The 15,859-nt window shown below is 39.7% G+C and overlaps 1 protein-coding gene across 2 annotated transcripts in view; it reads right to left on the bottom strand.

Annotated features, from left to right (window-relative positions):
• LOC138158698 (adhesion G-protein coupled receptor D1-like) overlaps positions 1 to 15,859 on the bottom strand; it is a 476,877-nt gene that overhangs the window by 61,710 nt on the left and 399,308 nt on the right. For both annotated transcript variants that reach the window (XM_069084871.1, XM_069084953.1), the window contains one exon: positions 2,337 to 2,403. In XM_069084871.1, the coding sequence (XP_068940972.1) occupies positions 2,337 to 2,403 (67 nt within the window). The remainder of the gene's footprint in view (positions 1 to 2,336; positions 2,404 to 15,859) is intronic.

Genomic DNA, 15,859 nt, shown 5'->3' with positions numbered 1-15,859 from the left:
GAGAGAGAGAGAGAGAGAGAGAGATAACCAAGCCAAACTTAACATTGTTCTGGCATCTCCAGCCTCCATCCTTGTACTCAGGCTGTTCCCTACAACAGGAATATAGAGAGGAAGGTCCTTCTTTGTTGGTTGAATTTTTACCCAGCCTTTGAAGCTCAGGGGGAAGTCTGCCTCTTCTAGGAAGGCTTCCTTGAATTCCAACCCATCCCAACATGATTACCTACCCCCTCAAACTGTTCAATGCTTTCCTTTCCTCAATGCACTTATCACGGAGTATTGGATATTATAATGATCTGTGTTCGTTCCTTATTTCCCTTCCAGACTGTAAGCACTTTGAGGACAAGTACTGGGTCTTATCTAAATTTTGCATTTGCCCAGTGCCAAGCAGAGAGCTTTGGGTATTTCCACTCTCAGAATCCATGACTTCTTCAAAATTTAGCTCACTTAAGCTTCTGCCAGAGGCCCTTTTCCTGGTTTATACCCACTCTCCCTTCTGTCACTTGTGTCTTCTCCTCTAAGGTTACACTGTCTTCTAGCTATGTCTGCATGTATCTTGCATATACCTATGTATATATTTACCATCTCCCCCATGAAGATACAAGTCCTTTGAAGACATGAGTTGAATTTTTTCCCCTTCCTATCCCAAGAACTTAGCACATATTAGATACTTCATAAAGGCTTGTTGATTGATTGTCCAACTAACATGATCTAAGGTCTCAAAGGAATTCTCCAAGGTACCTGTGATGGAGAGCATCTCCATCATAGATCCCTTGGAGAGCATACCAACAAGACTACTTCTAATTCTGGGGACCTTGATGATAACAGTTGACATTTCTATAATGCTTTAAAGTTTATAAACCACTTTATGAATATTATGTTTCTTGATTGTCATAACAGAGGCAGGTGCTTCGGGTACTATTGTCCCTATTTCTACAGATGAGAAAACCAAAGCTCCAAAAAATTGACTTGCCATGGTTGTATATAGCAAGTGAGAGGCAGGATTTGAACCCAAATCTTCCTGAATCCAAATCCTGCCTAGAATCTAATTCTTCTACCATACCTCTATTATTACCAATAGGTTTATTAGGAGAGGCAGTCAAATTTGCTCATGATAAACCTGGACTCATTGGGTGATCCTTTCTCTCTGACTAAAGTTGGGATGCTTCAAGGAGTGGCCATTGTCTTTTTTTCAGAGGGCTATCTCTGGCTCAGCCTTCACTGTGTGACTGGGTGAGCCACTGGACCTTCCTGAGACTTGGTTTGCCCATCTCTAAAATGTGTTCACTCTGGGCCTTTTGATTAAAGAACAGCTAAGTATTATGCTATACCAGTGTAATGGGTTACAATGATACCAAAGCAATTAAGAAAAATAAGGAATTCAGAGAAATGTAAGATAACTTGTATGAATAAGTACTAATGTATATAGTGAAGTAAGTGTGGTGGGGGAGGAAATATATGCTATAGAAATAATTTTTTTCAAGATTGGGGGGAAGAGTCTAGATTGTAATGTCAATAGTAAAAGGGGGATACAATAAACATTTATATAGCACTTACTATATGCCAGGGATTGTTTTAAGTGATTTTTACAAATGCCATCTCATTGGACACTTCCAACCCTATATGGTATTGTCATTATCCCCATTTTACAGTTGAGGAAACTGAAGCAAACTGAGATTAAATGACTTGACCAGGGTCATAGAGCTGGTAATCATCAGAAGCCAGATCTTTCTGATTGTAGACTTAAACCTCTCTCCACTGCAACACCTAACTGCCTCACAAAGAATTCCCGATATGCAAACTTTTCTAGCAGTGCAAATCAGCAACTCATAGGTAACCCGTAGAGTTAGAGAGATGATCCAGGAGCGTGGAAGTGAAGTCACTTGTTCAGGGTCACACAGCTAATGTGTCAGAGGCAGGAATTATATACCCAGGGCTTCCTAACTTTGAGGCTGACTGGCTTTGTACTATGCTCTCCTGCCTTTTCCAAAATGACTGTAATAATGTCAATGAAAACAACACCAAAAAGCATGCAGACTGTGATTAAATGTCATGACCATTTTCTGACTTGGAGAAGAGATGATGAAATGCATTTCCCTCTTCCTGATACAGAGCAGGGGGACTGCAGGTGCTAGACTGGGTTTATACTTATTAGTCCTACCCTTGCATCAGCTGTTTTGGTTCAACTGTTTTTCTCTGTTATGAAATAGGGTTAAAGGGGTTGAAGGGATGGTTTAAATATGGAAATGACTGTGATGCAAAACCAAGAAATATCAGAAAAGCATAATCTTAAAAAAAATGTTGTCACTCCCATGTACCCCCAACTGGAAATCACATACCATGATGACAAACAGGGCTGGGGCCACAAAGGCCCAGATGGCTCCATTCCCCAAGGACAGCCAGCAACTGCAAGAAGAGAAAAGATGAGTTACTCTCTAGCCCTGAGCTGCAAATTGGAGAACAAGGTCATTCAATTAGTGGTGCAGTTAATTAGCAAGCCAGCGGAAGTTCTCTTGCATGGGTGTTCAATTTTGCAACCAGAGACATTGCAGAATTGATGGCACACTTACCTTCCTTTCTGGAGACCATCAAAGTCTAAAAAATGATTGAGAGGGAGGCCCTTCAGCTGTGCAACCTGCTCAAGGTGGATATTGGAGGGGGGTACAGGGGAGGGCAGGAGGTGAGAGAAGTGGGAAGAGGGAACTTAGCCAGAGTCTTTCATTACTAGAAGCCACAAGCAGGCAGAAATGAGAATGATGAAATCTATGACCAGCTGTTCATTTACAGAATATTTTCAAAAATATTGTTCACTCATGTGTTTTGCATTACTAAACATGTATAACCTATATCAAATTGCTTGCCTTCTCAATGAGGAAGGGAGGGGAGAAAAGGAGAGAATTTGGAACTTAAAATTTGAAAAAAAGGTTAAAATTGTTTTTACATGTGATTGGGAAAATATTAAACTAATAAAACAACAAAAATATTGTTCATGTTTGCATTCAAAAAACATACTGAACATCCCTTACCAATGAAGGTCTAATGCTGGACATCTCTGTCCATCCTACACACACACACACACACACACACACACACACACACACACACACACACACACACACCACAATGGAGCAGGATTACCCCTCAAGTGTGATTCGGTTTTTGTACTGAAATCACATTCAACTTCTTTATTTGACTTTGAAAACCTTATTCCCAGAACAGTATTAGGGCCAGGCATTGTAGGTACTGGAGAGCATCATCAGAAACCTACAAACAGTGATTCATGGGAATCTCAGGGTATGACCCCAGGTAACTGCAAGTGGACTCTTTTAAAGAATTAAGTTTTTAAAAAGAACATCATAGAGTAAAGTGTTATCCTTCTGATACTTAATAGTTATCTGTACTTGGGCAGTTCAGGTCACCTCTCTAAACCTCATTCGCCTTGTCTAGAAAATAAGAATGATCAGACCTACAATGAAGAGTCAGTATCATAGGAAATAGAGATCTAAACTTCCTGTCAGAAAGACTCAGGCTCAGGGGTCTAGCTCTAGCCCACTCAGGCTGTACGTCCCAGCATAGGACCCTCAATCTCTCAGTGCCCCAAACAATTCTCAAAAATGTCACAGTTCAGAAGAGTTGATGATCTGTACTCATGGATGCATACACACACACACACACACACACACACATACGCACATCGGAAGTTCCCTGTATCAACAACATCACAAATCTAGAGCAAAAGCCAAGAACAAAAAAGCCCTGAACTACCTACCTCAAGAGTTGCATTTAAACTCTTCATAACCTGGGCTCTCCCTAACTTTCCAGTGTTCTAATACTTGATTCTCCACCATATACTCTATAACTCAGTTTCAAAAGCCTGCTTGCATTTCCTTGAAAATAACAATATTGCATCTCAAGTCCTTGAACTGGATGCCCTCCATGCTAAGAATGTTGTGTGCCCCCCACTCTGGCTTTGGTTCTCTTGGATCACTTGGAAAACCAGTTCAAATACTACCTTGGACAAGAGTTCTTTCTAGGCACTATTCCCACTCCCACCCCCTTCTCTTTGAGAGGTTGTTTTTCAGTCCTGTCCTACTTTTTGTGATGCTTTTTTGGGTTTTCTTGGCAATTATACTGTAGTGGTTTGCCATTTCCTCCTCCAGTTTATTTTACAGATGAGGAACCTGAGGCAAACAGGGTTAAGTGATTTGTCCAGGATCACTCAGTTCCGAGCTTGGATTTGAATTTAGGAAGAGGAATGTTTCTGATTCCAGGCCCGGTCTTCTATCCATTGTGGAGCCTTTTGAAATTAACTCTATCTGCCCTTTGAAATTACCTTCCATTTAATCTCTCCACTCTTTCTCTCTGTCTCTGTGTTTCTCTCTTTCTGTCTCTCTCTTTTTGCTCTCTCCTCTGTCTCTTTCATTCTTCTCTCCATAGTGTGGACAGCAATGGCAGACTAGACATTTCATTCATTCTCTACAACCTTTCAAGACTCTCCAAAACAGATATTATGTGTCAAAGATAAAGCCATTTCCATGGTCTAGGATGCTTACAATCCAAAAAGTTAAAAACTAAAACAAAAACAGGAGGTGACTCTCACTGACCCTAAGAGCTTATTTTCTCTCTCTCTCTCTCTCTCTCTCTCTCTCTCTCTCTCTCTCTCTCTTTCTCTCTCTCTCTCTCTCTGTCTCTCTTTCTCTCTCTCTGTCTCCCTCCCTTTCTCTCTCTCCATATATATGTATATATGTATGTATAATGTATGTGCATATATACATATACATACTATATATGTGTGTAAATATGAATATCTGTGTATATGTGCAAATATGCATGTGTAGATAGAGGACGGATGGATAGATGGATGGATGAGTAAAGAGATAGATGAATGGATAGATAGATAGATAGATGATAGATGGATAGATAGATAGATAGATAGATAGATATTTGCTTTACTTAGTTATTTACATGTTATCTCTCCCATTAGAATGTGAGCTCCTTAAGAGTAGTGATTATGGTTTGGGATTTCTTTGTATCTTCAATACTTAACACATGATAAAGTTGGCACATACAGTAAGCACTTAATACATGTTTGTGGCTTTATTAACTGAAGCCTTAAAGTACTGCATAAATACATTGTTGATTTCACCATTATTAATCTCATTATTCCTCACTTTGTTCTGGGGGTTCTTTCTCTATCTACTCAATTATTTCAGTTACTTCCCAGTAAAATACCCTGCAAGGACCATTGAGGAGATTATTTTTTAACCCTGAGTTGGGGCCATCCCTGGAATGTTATTATTTCTGTTGCTGTTTTGATTTATTTTCTGAAAGAAACTCCATGCTGAACTGGAGAGAGTGGCATCCTAAGAAACCTTGGTTTAAACTCAGCCCCTCATCCTTCCTGGTTGTATAACCTTGGGCAAATCACTTAAGGTCAGGCACTCAAAGTCTCAGATTCTCAGCTTCCTCACTGTCAAGTGTGATACCTACCTCAAAAATCCATTATGAGACTCAAATGGAATAATGCACCTAGTCCCTCCCAAAAAAGGAATTGCAAATTTTAAAATTATATAAATGCAAATTATTCCTACTATTTCTATATCTAGGAGACTCCCAAATAGAAATTTCCAGAGTCCACACTACCTAAGGATGGCTTAGCATCTGGAAGCAGGTTTTAACCTCCTCCAGACTCCCAAATACCTCCCACAAACATATGCATCTAAAAAAAAGACAATGAATACGAAATAGAATGTCTGAAATCAATTCTCTCAGTTTCTAGAAGAGGGGCCAGGACAGAGGAGCAGAGAATCTGTTATATCATGTTTTCAATCAATCTATCACTGAAAAGCTATTCACATAGATAGGTATAGACATGTGTGAAATCATTAAGAGGAGTTTTAATTTGCATGGGTACTGAGACATTCAACACAGGAAAGAAGAGAATGGGGAGAAGTGGCTTCTAGAGTTGAAAAGGTCCCTGGCTATCATCTAGTCCAACCCAACAATTTATGACATTCGTCTAGTAAAGTGTGCAAGGAGTAAATAGAGAGGAAGGATTCTGGTTAGCAGGGAACAGATGACTGACTGGCCTAAGGATTTAATGCAATTTTAGCCTGTATCAAGAGACATTAGAGACAGCATTGGCATGGCAGATAGAGTAGCCTTGGAATCAGGTAGACCCAGCTTCAAGCCCTGTCTCAGATATATGCTGAGTGTGCAATCCCAAACAAATCACTTAACCTCTCAATGCCCCAGGCAACTAAGACTCTAAATTGAAGGAATATGCATTTATCAAACACCTTTCAGATTCTGGGCTAAGCGTAACAAATATTACTTCATTCAACACTCACAACAATCCCTGGGAGGTAGGTACTGTTATTATTCCCATTTTATAGTTGAAAAAACTGAAACCAACAGAGGTGAAGTGACTTGCCCAGGGTCACACAGCTAGTGAGTGCCTGAGGCCACATTTGAACCCCCAAGGTACTCAAATGCAGCTCTTTAACTAAATTGGTTCTGTGAAGTTTGGATTCAGTCAAAGGGCCATACTTGAGGACCCAGAGGGTCACATGTGTCCTCAACGCTGCAGGATTCCCATCCCTGATCTAGAGCAATGGTCTTCAAAATGAAGGCCATGGATGGCTTGAGTCCAAGGGGTGGGTGATTAACCAACCAGAGGATGTAATGATGGATTACAACATACCCTAGACTCCACCATAGTCAACTCTGAGCTTTTCTCAAACACAACTCAACTTCAGCAACATGCTCTCACTCTGCCTTCCCACAGCTGGTCCTAAATGGTCCAACAACCTTCAGCCCCTTGGGGCAGTTATAATGGAAGCTCACTCAGAAACTCAGCATCCATGTAAGCAAATTTCCATACCCAACCCACGACTTCATGTCCTGTCCCCCAGATTACCACAATATGTACTCTGCTCACTAGGGCAGCAGACAATGACTATTATACCCCAACATATTCACATTTACCTCATTTTTCAGTGGAAAAGAGAAAGAACAAGATAAACAGGTATGATGGGTAGGGATTACATTACATTTTCACCCAAACCCATCCATCCTCTGAATTTCCTTAATTCTATCCACTGCAGCACAATTCTTCTAGACTCCCAGGTTCTTAACCTCCTCCTTTATCCTGCACTCGTTATTGAGCTGCAATTGCTCTCTTAAGTATTACCAAACTGCCAAATCTGATGGTGTTTTCTCAGTCCTCATCCTTCTTGATGTTAGTACTAACCTTGGCACTGCTGACCACCTTTGCATGTGGATACTTATTGCCTCCTTCCTGAATTTTCATGACACTACTCTTGCCTGGTTCTCTTCTTACCCATCTGATCACTCCTCGGTTTCTTCTGCTGGTTCATTAACCCACCTCACACCCCTAACTGCAGGTATCCCCCCAAGGCTCTATCTTAAGCCATCTTCTTCTCTCCTTTTGCACTCCCTCATTTGGTGATTTTATCAACTCCCATAATTCAATTATAACTTCCATGTAGATGACTCCTAAAGCCCTCATGTCCTACATAATGAACCTACCTGTTGGATATTTTGAACTCTATGTCCCAGAAGCCTCTCAAACTCTAATATTTAAAGCAGAACTCACTCAAAATTTCATCAACAAAAAGTTATTAATCACTTACTACTGGCCAGGCATTGTACTAAGCAAAGAGGATACAAAAGAAGGCAGAAAATACTTATAATTTTTCCTCCAAATCAACCCCTTTTCAGATCTTTCTTTTTTTTTTTTTGCTGTGTACACCATCCTTCTAGTCTCCTAGGTATTCAACTTTCACTCCTCATTCTTCCTCAGCTAACAGAGCTGATCAGTTGCTAAATATTGCCATTTCTATCTCAATACCACCTCTCACATCAGTTTCCTTCTCCATACTCATACAGTTACCATCAAACTCAGGTCCAGGGCATCACCTCTCCCAGACTAATGAAGTAGCCTTTTAATTGTTCTCCTACCTCAAATTGCTCCATTTCTAATCCATCCTCTACACATCTGCCAACTGTCTCCATCTGTCTGCCTATCTCTCTATCTGCCTTTACATCTATCGGTCTGTCTCTTTGTCTCTGCCCCCTCCCTCCCTCTCTCCCTCTTCTCTCTCTATTGCTGTCTTTCTCTCTCTGTCTCTGTCTCTCTCCTTTCTGTCTCTGTTTCTCTGTCTCTCTTCTCTATCTTTTTCTCTATGTCTCTCCTCTTGTGTCTCTGTGTCTGTCTGTCTCTCTCTCCTCTCCCTCTCCTCTCTCTGTCTCCTCTGTCCCCTTCACTCTTTCTCTTTCTCCTATCTATCTACCTCTCTGTCTCTTTGAATGGCTATCATACTATCATAAGGATAAAGGGCTAGACTCATTTTACTTTCCCCAGGGGGTGACAGGCAAACATTACCAAAAAAAGATTATGATTCTTGGTAAAGAAAAACTTTCTATTAGAGCTGTCCAAAAGTGAAACAGCACTTTAGAAGGTAGTGAGGTGACCATCCCTAGAGGTCTTCAAATCAGGCTCAGAAGACCCTACGTGGGGATCATGAGGATAGGCTGCAGATGGAATTTTTGTTCTAGTATTAGGCAGAGGAAGGTTCCTTTAAGGTCCCCTCTTGGATTCTTTGTTGGCCCAGTCTTCCTTCAAGGCTCCTGTGCTTCATGAAATCCTGAGGAATGAAATGCTGAGAACTCATCTTGCTCTTTAAAGAATCAGTTCATGTGCTGTTCCTATATCAACAGGACACTCTTTCCTGAAAACTCTGATTTGAAAACATGGAGATTACATTTTAAGGACTAATTATAATGAGATGGGGTCAGGGCAAATGTATTCCAAACTTCATCCCAGGCTAACCTCCAGGGCACTGCCACTCTTTCCTAATGAGTCACTGCAGGGCAAGGGTAGAATAATATGCCTATTCCTAATGTATATATTTACACTGATCCCACATCTGTCATTCCTAGAAATTATTTAAACTGCTTGCAGAAGTCTCACTGAGGTGAGAGCTTTCAGAATGCTCCTTAATTGGTGAGGGAAATTAATATCACTGAAGACCACAAGCCAGAGTTTTAAAACAACACCCAAAAAAAGCCCAACTTGTTGATTTTGTTATTTAAAAGTCCCAATTAAAATTCCTCCTCTGAAGGCTCAGCATGATGGAGAATTGAGCCCAGGTTCACCAAAATCAATGGTGAAGAGTAGATCCTGTCAAATTAGAAATCTAGTTCAGTTCAATTCAATTCAATATACATTCATTAGAAGCACCTTTGGAATCATGGATAGAGAGCATTGGACTCAGGAAAACCCGAGTTCAAATCCTACCATGGAAACATAATAGCTATGTGATCCTGAGAAAGTCACAGTTTCTCAGTGATTCCCAGTAAATCTTGCAAGGCAGTTATTAAGATGGTATCTATGAGCTAAGATATAGAAACATAGATAGATAGATAGATAGATATAAATATGCATATATATACACATATACACACATAAACACAGCTATGTGAATACAAGTATATGCACATATGTATGCATACATATATGTATGTATGAGTATGCATGTATATACATACACGTTTATATATATAAGTATGTTTATAATCCTACATATTTAATTTCATACATTTAAAAGCATGCATTAAAAAATTTAAAAATTATTCTGAAGAAGGGTCCATAGGCTTCACCAGAATCATTGTCAAAAGGTCCAGGACAACAAAAGTGGTTGTGAGGAAATAACCAGCAATAAACAAGATCTTATGAAGTACCTACTATGCTCTAGTCACTGTACTAGGCACTGAATATAGGAATACAAGGATGAAGAAACAAACCTTAATTTCAAGGAGGTTTTATTCAAATAAAAAAGACAAATATGTAATTATTTTATAAAGAGACAAAATATAAATAAATACAAAATAATATAATATAGTCTAGTCTGGGAAGGAGAGTATTATTAACACTTGGAGGGAATGTTTCATGTACCATTTTAGTTTGATGTTGAAGGAAGAAAAGAGATTCTTTGAGGACAAAAATGCAAAAACATTTTGGGTTTGGGGGATGGTCATGTATATGGCTCAGGGACCAGAGGATGAAGAACCAATGGTAAAGAGCAAAGAGAAGGCCAGTTTTCTTGAATGACAGAGCATAAATCAGAGAAATATCCAATAAAACCAAAAAGATATGGTGGGACCAGGTAGGTGAAGGACTTCATAAAGGTTCAGTGAAAGTGTGTTTTATCCCAGAGGCATTAAGAAACCATGGAACTCTACTGAGTAGGGGAGTCACATGGTCAAATCTACCCTTGAGGAAAGCTTTGTGGTGATGTAATGGGAATAGGAATTTGAAGCTTTCCCTGCCCCTTTATAAATTTAAGTGAATTTGAGAACCTTTCCTGATTTGAAAATATACTCTGCCCCCTAATAAACTGTAAGTGCTCACATATAGCCTGTGGTAGGAGGCTTGTTTTTCAAGAATGCCCACACCTTTTTATTTTGTGATTGGGTAGTGAGTCACCAGGGTTGTAATGTTCTCTGATCTTGGAGAAAGCTATATATTACCAGGATGTGAGGTTTTGCTTTGGGGCTCACTTTGGGAAGAGTTGTGTAATTTGGTCAGATGAGACTCTGGGCAGCTGTTGAGCCCCCCAGCTTTGAAAACCCAGAAGTTGGTGCTTTTCTCTCTGGTGACTAATTGTATGTATGTGATAGTCAGACAGTTAGAAGCCCTGTCTGTTGGTCTGCTGAATTGTGTTGTTTTCTCTGTGTTCTTTTGCCTGCTTGTAATGTGTTTGTATTCTCTGAAATTCAAAGTGCTGATTTTTCCCCCTGAAATAGGTAAATGATATATGTTTGATTAAACTAAGATTGTTAACCCCTTTTTGAGATCTTTTCCTTTAGAAAAGCAGATCAAAGAATTTTTGCTAGCAGCCATCCTGGGTATGCTAGGGTGCTTGCTGCCATAGGTGAATAGATTGGAGTGGGATGCTGCTTAAGGCAGGTAGTCCAATTAGGGGGCTCTTACAATTATCTTTCATCTTTAAAAAGTTGAGGTAACCATATGTATTATATGTGGTCACAGTAATTAACAGTTTCTTTTTATCCCTCTCACCATATAATAAGGTTCAAAAGGCTGTGTTGGACTCACAATTTATTCTTTAATGTATAATTTACTTAGATTTTTAACAGACTCATTTTAAATAATGGACACTATCCCAAATTTTTCTTTCCTTTTTTCAGTATGGGGTAAGGAAATAGATCGTATCAAACATTCCAGGTCGATTGCTATAGCTCAGGAGGGAAAAATCATTTTTATTAATATGCAACCTGCTGGTTTTATGTTCTTTGTTTTATAATGATAATATAGAGCCTCAAGCTACAGCCATAGGAAATAAAAATATCTTTAAAGAAAAGTTTGGCAAACCTATACCTAATTTTGTCTCTTACTGACAAAGGCCCCTTGTAATGAGTTAATTCTCCCTAGTATGACTCATTCAATTCAAGCTAGAATCATTTATTACTAGAAGAGTCTGGCTAGTTTCCACCTTTATATTTTCATAACTATACATCAAGGTGATTAGTAATGAGGATAGAATGTAGCATAACATATATAAAGTGCATATTATTTATGATATAATAGAGCACACACGTATGCAGTATATAACAACTCCATCTCAGGTACTTTCGAGCAAGTTAAACAATGAAAAATTTACAAAGTTAAATTTCTGTGGTCTAAAGTCTCTGAGATAGCTCTACATATTAATATACAAGTAAACATTAGTCAGATTCATTTCTTCTCAGAATACTATCTCCTCTGATAATCAGAACCTGAACTAAGATGGTAGCTATGTGAGCAGAAAGAAGATATTGAAACATAAGAGATGTATGTGTCAGGCAAGTCCATCTACCACCACCTCTTTGACCATCATTTCCCCTAAGACCCTGATAGAGACATTCCAGGAGTCTTGGGAGAAGCAATATTTCTAGTTCAATGCTCATAACCACTGTTAAATTATATGTTGTCTTCCTCCATTAGATTGTAAGCTCCTGGAGGGCAGGGACTATCTTTAGGTTTCTTTTTTGTGTCCTAAGAACTTTATATGGTGTCTGGTTCATAGTAAATATTTAATAAATGTTTATTGAATTGAATTGTGGAGATGCAGCCTGGCAAATGCTCGTAAAAGTGTTTCAGCCATAGCTAGTGAAGACACGGAAAAGAAAGTTCTTATTATCAAAGCATTTGGCATTGTCAAAGGATTAGACATCAGAAATTTGTATGATTTTATCAGTGGAAAATATGCTAAAGAAGCACCCTTACCATCTGCTTTGCCTCTGCACCCTAAGGACCAAAAATCCTCTCCATCCCTCTGCTCCCTTCAGAATTTGAGCCCCTTGCTACTGTCTTGATTTTCTATTTATATCCCCAGCACTTAGCACAGTGATTTGCACATAGTGGGTATTTAATAAACATTACATTCATTCAGTTTAGTTTGTTTCATTCATTCATGTTGTGGAAGTAGGAACAAGATTCCTCAACTTAATATCTATGTGGGATGATGGACAACGAATCAAGGATAAGGTCAAGGGCACAAAGCAGAATGGCCGGAAATATGGCACCACCTTCAACAGTAAAAGGAAAATTTGGAAGAGTGATAGAGATAATGATGTAAGTTTGGGATAGGTTGAGTTTGAGATCTCTCCATGGCATTCCATTGGAAATGTGTAATAAACAGTTGGCTATGTGGGATAGAAGGTTAGAGAAGAGACTGGGGATCATTATGTAGATCTTTGAGTTACCTACAAAAAGAGCTTTATTAAACCCATGGGAGTTCATAAAGTGACAAGAAAGAAAGCAATTATCCCTTCCACATCACAGGGGTTAGAGACACAGCACCCCCCCATATCTAGAAAATCAACATAAAATTTTTTTGGTATTCTTTTTGTACCGGAGAAGAAGTCTGAATTATTATGGTATTAAAAAATAAAATATGTTGAGATTATATAATACTATGCATATATTTTATGCATTTCTGAGTTTCTAAACTTTTTCTGTGTCATCTGCCGGCATTCACATGTTGTCTATGGCTTCTGCAAAACTCCCCCAAAATTCCAGTTTAATTTCTTATGCCAACCAATGATGTATCAAAACTGTGATGAGAAAAATTGTGATGTGGAAAGGATATCTGTATAAAGAGAAATGGGGAGGGGAGAGGAGACAAGAGAGAGAGGGGAGAGAAGATGGAAGGGGAGGGGGAGAAGAAGAGAAGGGGAGGAGAGAAGAACAGGGAAAAGTAGAGAAGGGGAGGGGAGAGGAGAAAGGAAGAGAGGAAAGGAGAAAAAAGAGAGGAGAGGAGAAGAGAGGTCCCAGAAGAGAATCTTGGAAGATATTCACAGTTAGGAAATACAACATGAATGATGATTCAGCAAAGCAGAATGAGAAGAATCAGACAGAGAAGAAGAGAACCAGTTGCACAGCGGGTATGGAACTTATTGATTGAGGTCAGTTCCTAAACAGAAGTTTCCTACACCAATTAAAATGAGAAAGACCCTATTCTAGGCGCTGGAAAGACAAAAAAACAAAACCACTCCTGCCCTTAAAGAACTTAGAATCTGCAAGGGGATACCATAAATGGGCAAGGAAATACAAAATAATTTGAAGAGGGAAAAGAACGAACCAAGGGGATTGTGAAAGGCTTTCTGGAAATAGAACCTGAGCTTAGTCTTGTGGTAAAGAAGGTTTATATACCAAGGTACAATGTACCAAGGCAAGAGACAAAATGCAAAGCTCAGGGAATTGCAAGTAGGTCAGTTTAGCTGGCATATAAATTGAGTGCAGGAGAGTAATAAGAAATGTCTGGAAAGGTAGGCTGTATTCAAAGGGTCCATCAATGGAACTTAATATCTAGCCAAGAAATAGGTATTTTAACAAAGAGGCAATAGGAAGTCACTAGATACAATTGGTAGATAGATAGATAGATAGATAGATAGATAGATAGATAGATAGATAGATAGATAGATAGCATTTATCAGGCACTTACTACAGTAAGTTCTAAGGATGAAAATACAAGCCAGTAAGATAGTCCTTGCCCTAAGGAGCTTACATTCTAATGGGTAAAGATAACATGTAAAGAGGTATGTGGAAAGAAAAGGATGTGGGGCAAATTTATTTTGGCATGGCATACAGACTACCTGGACATGGTGTATAAGATTGAGCCTGGGCAAGATAAGGCAACATCTCCCTTATCAGAGCTAGGGGACCCAGAGGCAGAGTCCAAAGTGTTCAGTAGGGCAGAAATAAGGATGATGGGCAAAGGGCATGATATAGAAACCATTTGGAAGTGATGTAAAGGCCTTGGCCATGTCAAGATCAAGCTTCTTGAGCAGGGAAGTAACGTGGTCAGACTACATTTTTTGATTATTTTGGCAGGTGCATGGAAGATAGATTGGTGAGGAAAAAGACTGGAAACAAGGAGACTGATTTGGAGGTTATATTATAGTAGTCCACATGAGACGTGATGAGGGTTTCCTCATGCAACTCAATTATCCAGACCAGACTTACAAATCCCCATCAGCTGGTATACCCTTAAAAAAACAAAAGGCCTTAACTTTTTCTACTTAGCCACAGATAACCTGATTTCTCTTGTAATAAGGAACTCACCCAAGAGAGGGGTGTTTAAGATATGAGTGGAGAAGTGAAATTTCCCAAACCAGAGATCTGATACAGGTGGGGTACCAACAGGCCCCATACTGGTACCTAACCCTGAATCTGAAGCCCTGGGCCAGTCTGAGTCACTTTCTCTCATCATAGCCCAGCTCTGCCACCATTTATTGTGAACCAAAAACAATACTGCAAGTCCATGAGATAGTATGTGGCAACTAGATTTATTACAAGAGAAATGAACATGCATAAGAAAGAGCAGAGTTCACAACGCAAACAGAAACTTGCATATTTATGAAATTTCCAGAGAGGAGAAGAAATAGAAACCACCTAAATGGGAGTGGCAGGGGAGGAGAAATCATGAATAATTGAGGTGGCAAAAGCTCCTTCTCTTCCCTTGGGAACAGCTAGACTATGAAGATAGGATGATCTGCTTATCTACAAGGGTCTCAGATGCACAAGCACTTACTCAGTCTGGTGCAAACTGACTGCCACCTGTCTTGACTCCCAAGGAGATACAGGGAGCCCAGTTTGGGGTGCAAACAATAAATTATGTCAGCTAGGGGACAGGGATTCATCCTTGACACCTTCAGGGCTGCTTGCATATTCTGGGGCCAGTATTTCTGGAAAATATGGCAACTCACAAAGACAAGTTCAGGGGATCACTTAAGTTCCTTAACTAGGAAAAGGATTGATCTACATATCCCTGGAAAGGTTTGTTTCTAGCAACCCAGCCACCGGTTCCATATTCTACCCCAACAACTCATGAAGACCATGTGATCAGGTGGACCTGGAGGACTCAAGGTTGATGAATCATAGATCTCTTGTGGCATTAATGAAAGAGAGAGAGAGACAGACAGACAGACAGACAGAGACAGAGAGAGAGACAGAGAGACACAGAGAGACAGAGAGACATAGAGAGAGACAGAGAAACAGAGAGAGAGAGACAGAGACAGACAGAGAGACAGAGAGACAGAGACAGAGAGACAGAGAGAGACAGAGAGAGAGACACAGAGAGAGACAGAGAGAGAGAGAGAGACAGAAACAGAGAAACAGACAGAGAGAGAAACAGAGACAAAGAGAGAGACAGAAAGAGAGGAGAGAAGGAAAGAAGGAAGGAAGGGATGAATACAGGAAGGAAGGAAGGAAGGAAGGAAGGAAGGAAGGAAGGAAGGAAGGAAGGAAGGAAGGAAGGAAGGAAGGAAGGAAGGA

Source organism: Petaurus breviceps, unplaced genomic scaffold (assembly GCF_028583685.1).
Source record: "Petaurus breviceps papuanus isolate PSGF00001 unplaced genomic scaffold, PetGlider_PUasm1.0 101, whole genome shotgun sequence".
NCBI classification, from domain to species: domain Eukaryota; kingdom Metazoa; phylum Chordata; class Mammalia; order Diprotodontia; family Petauridae; genus Petaurus; species Petaurus breviceps.
This window is presented reverse-complemented; position numbering and strand designations above follow the sequence as displayed.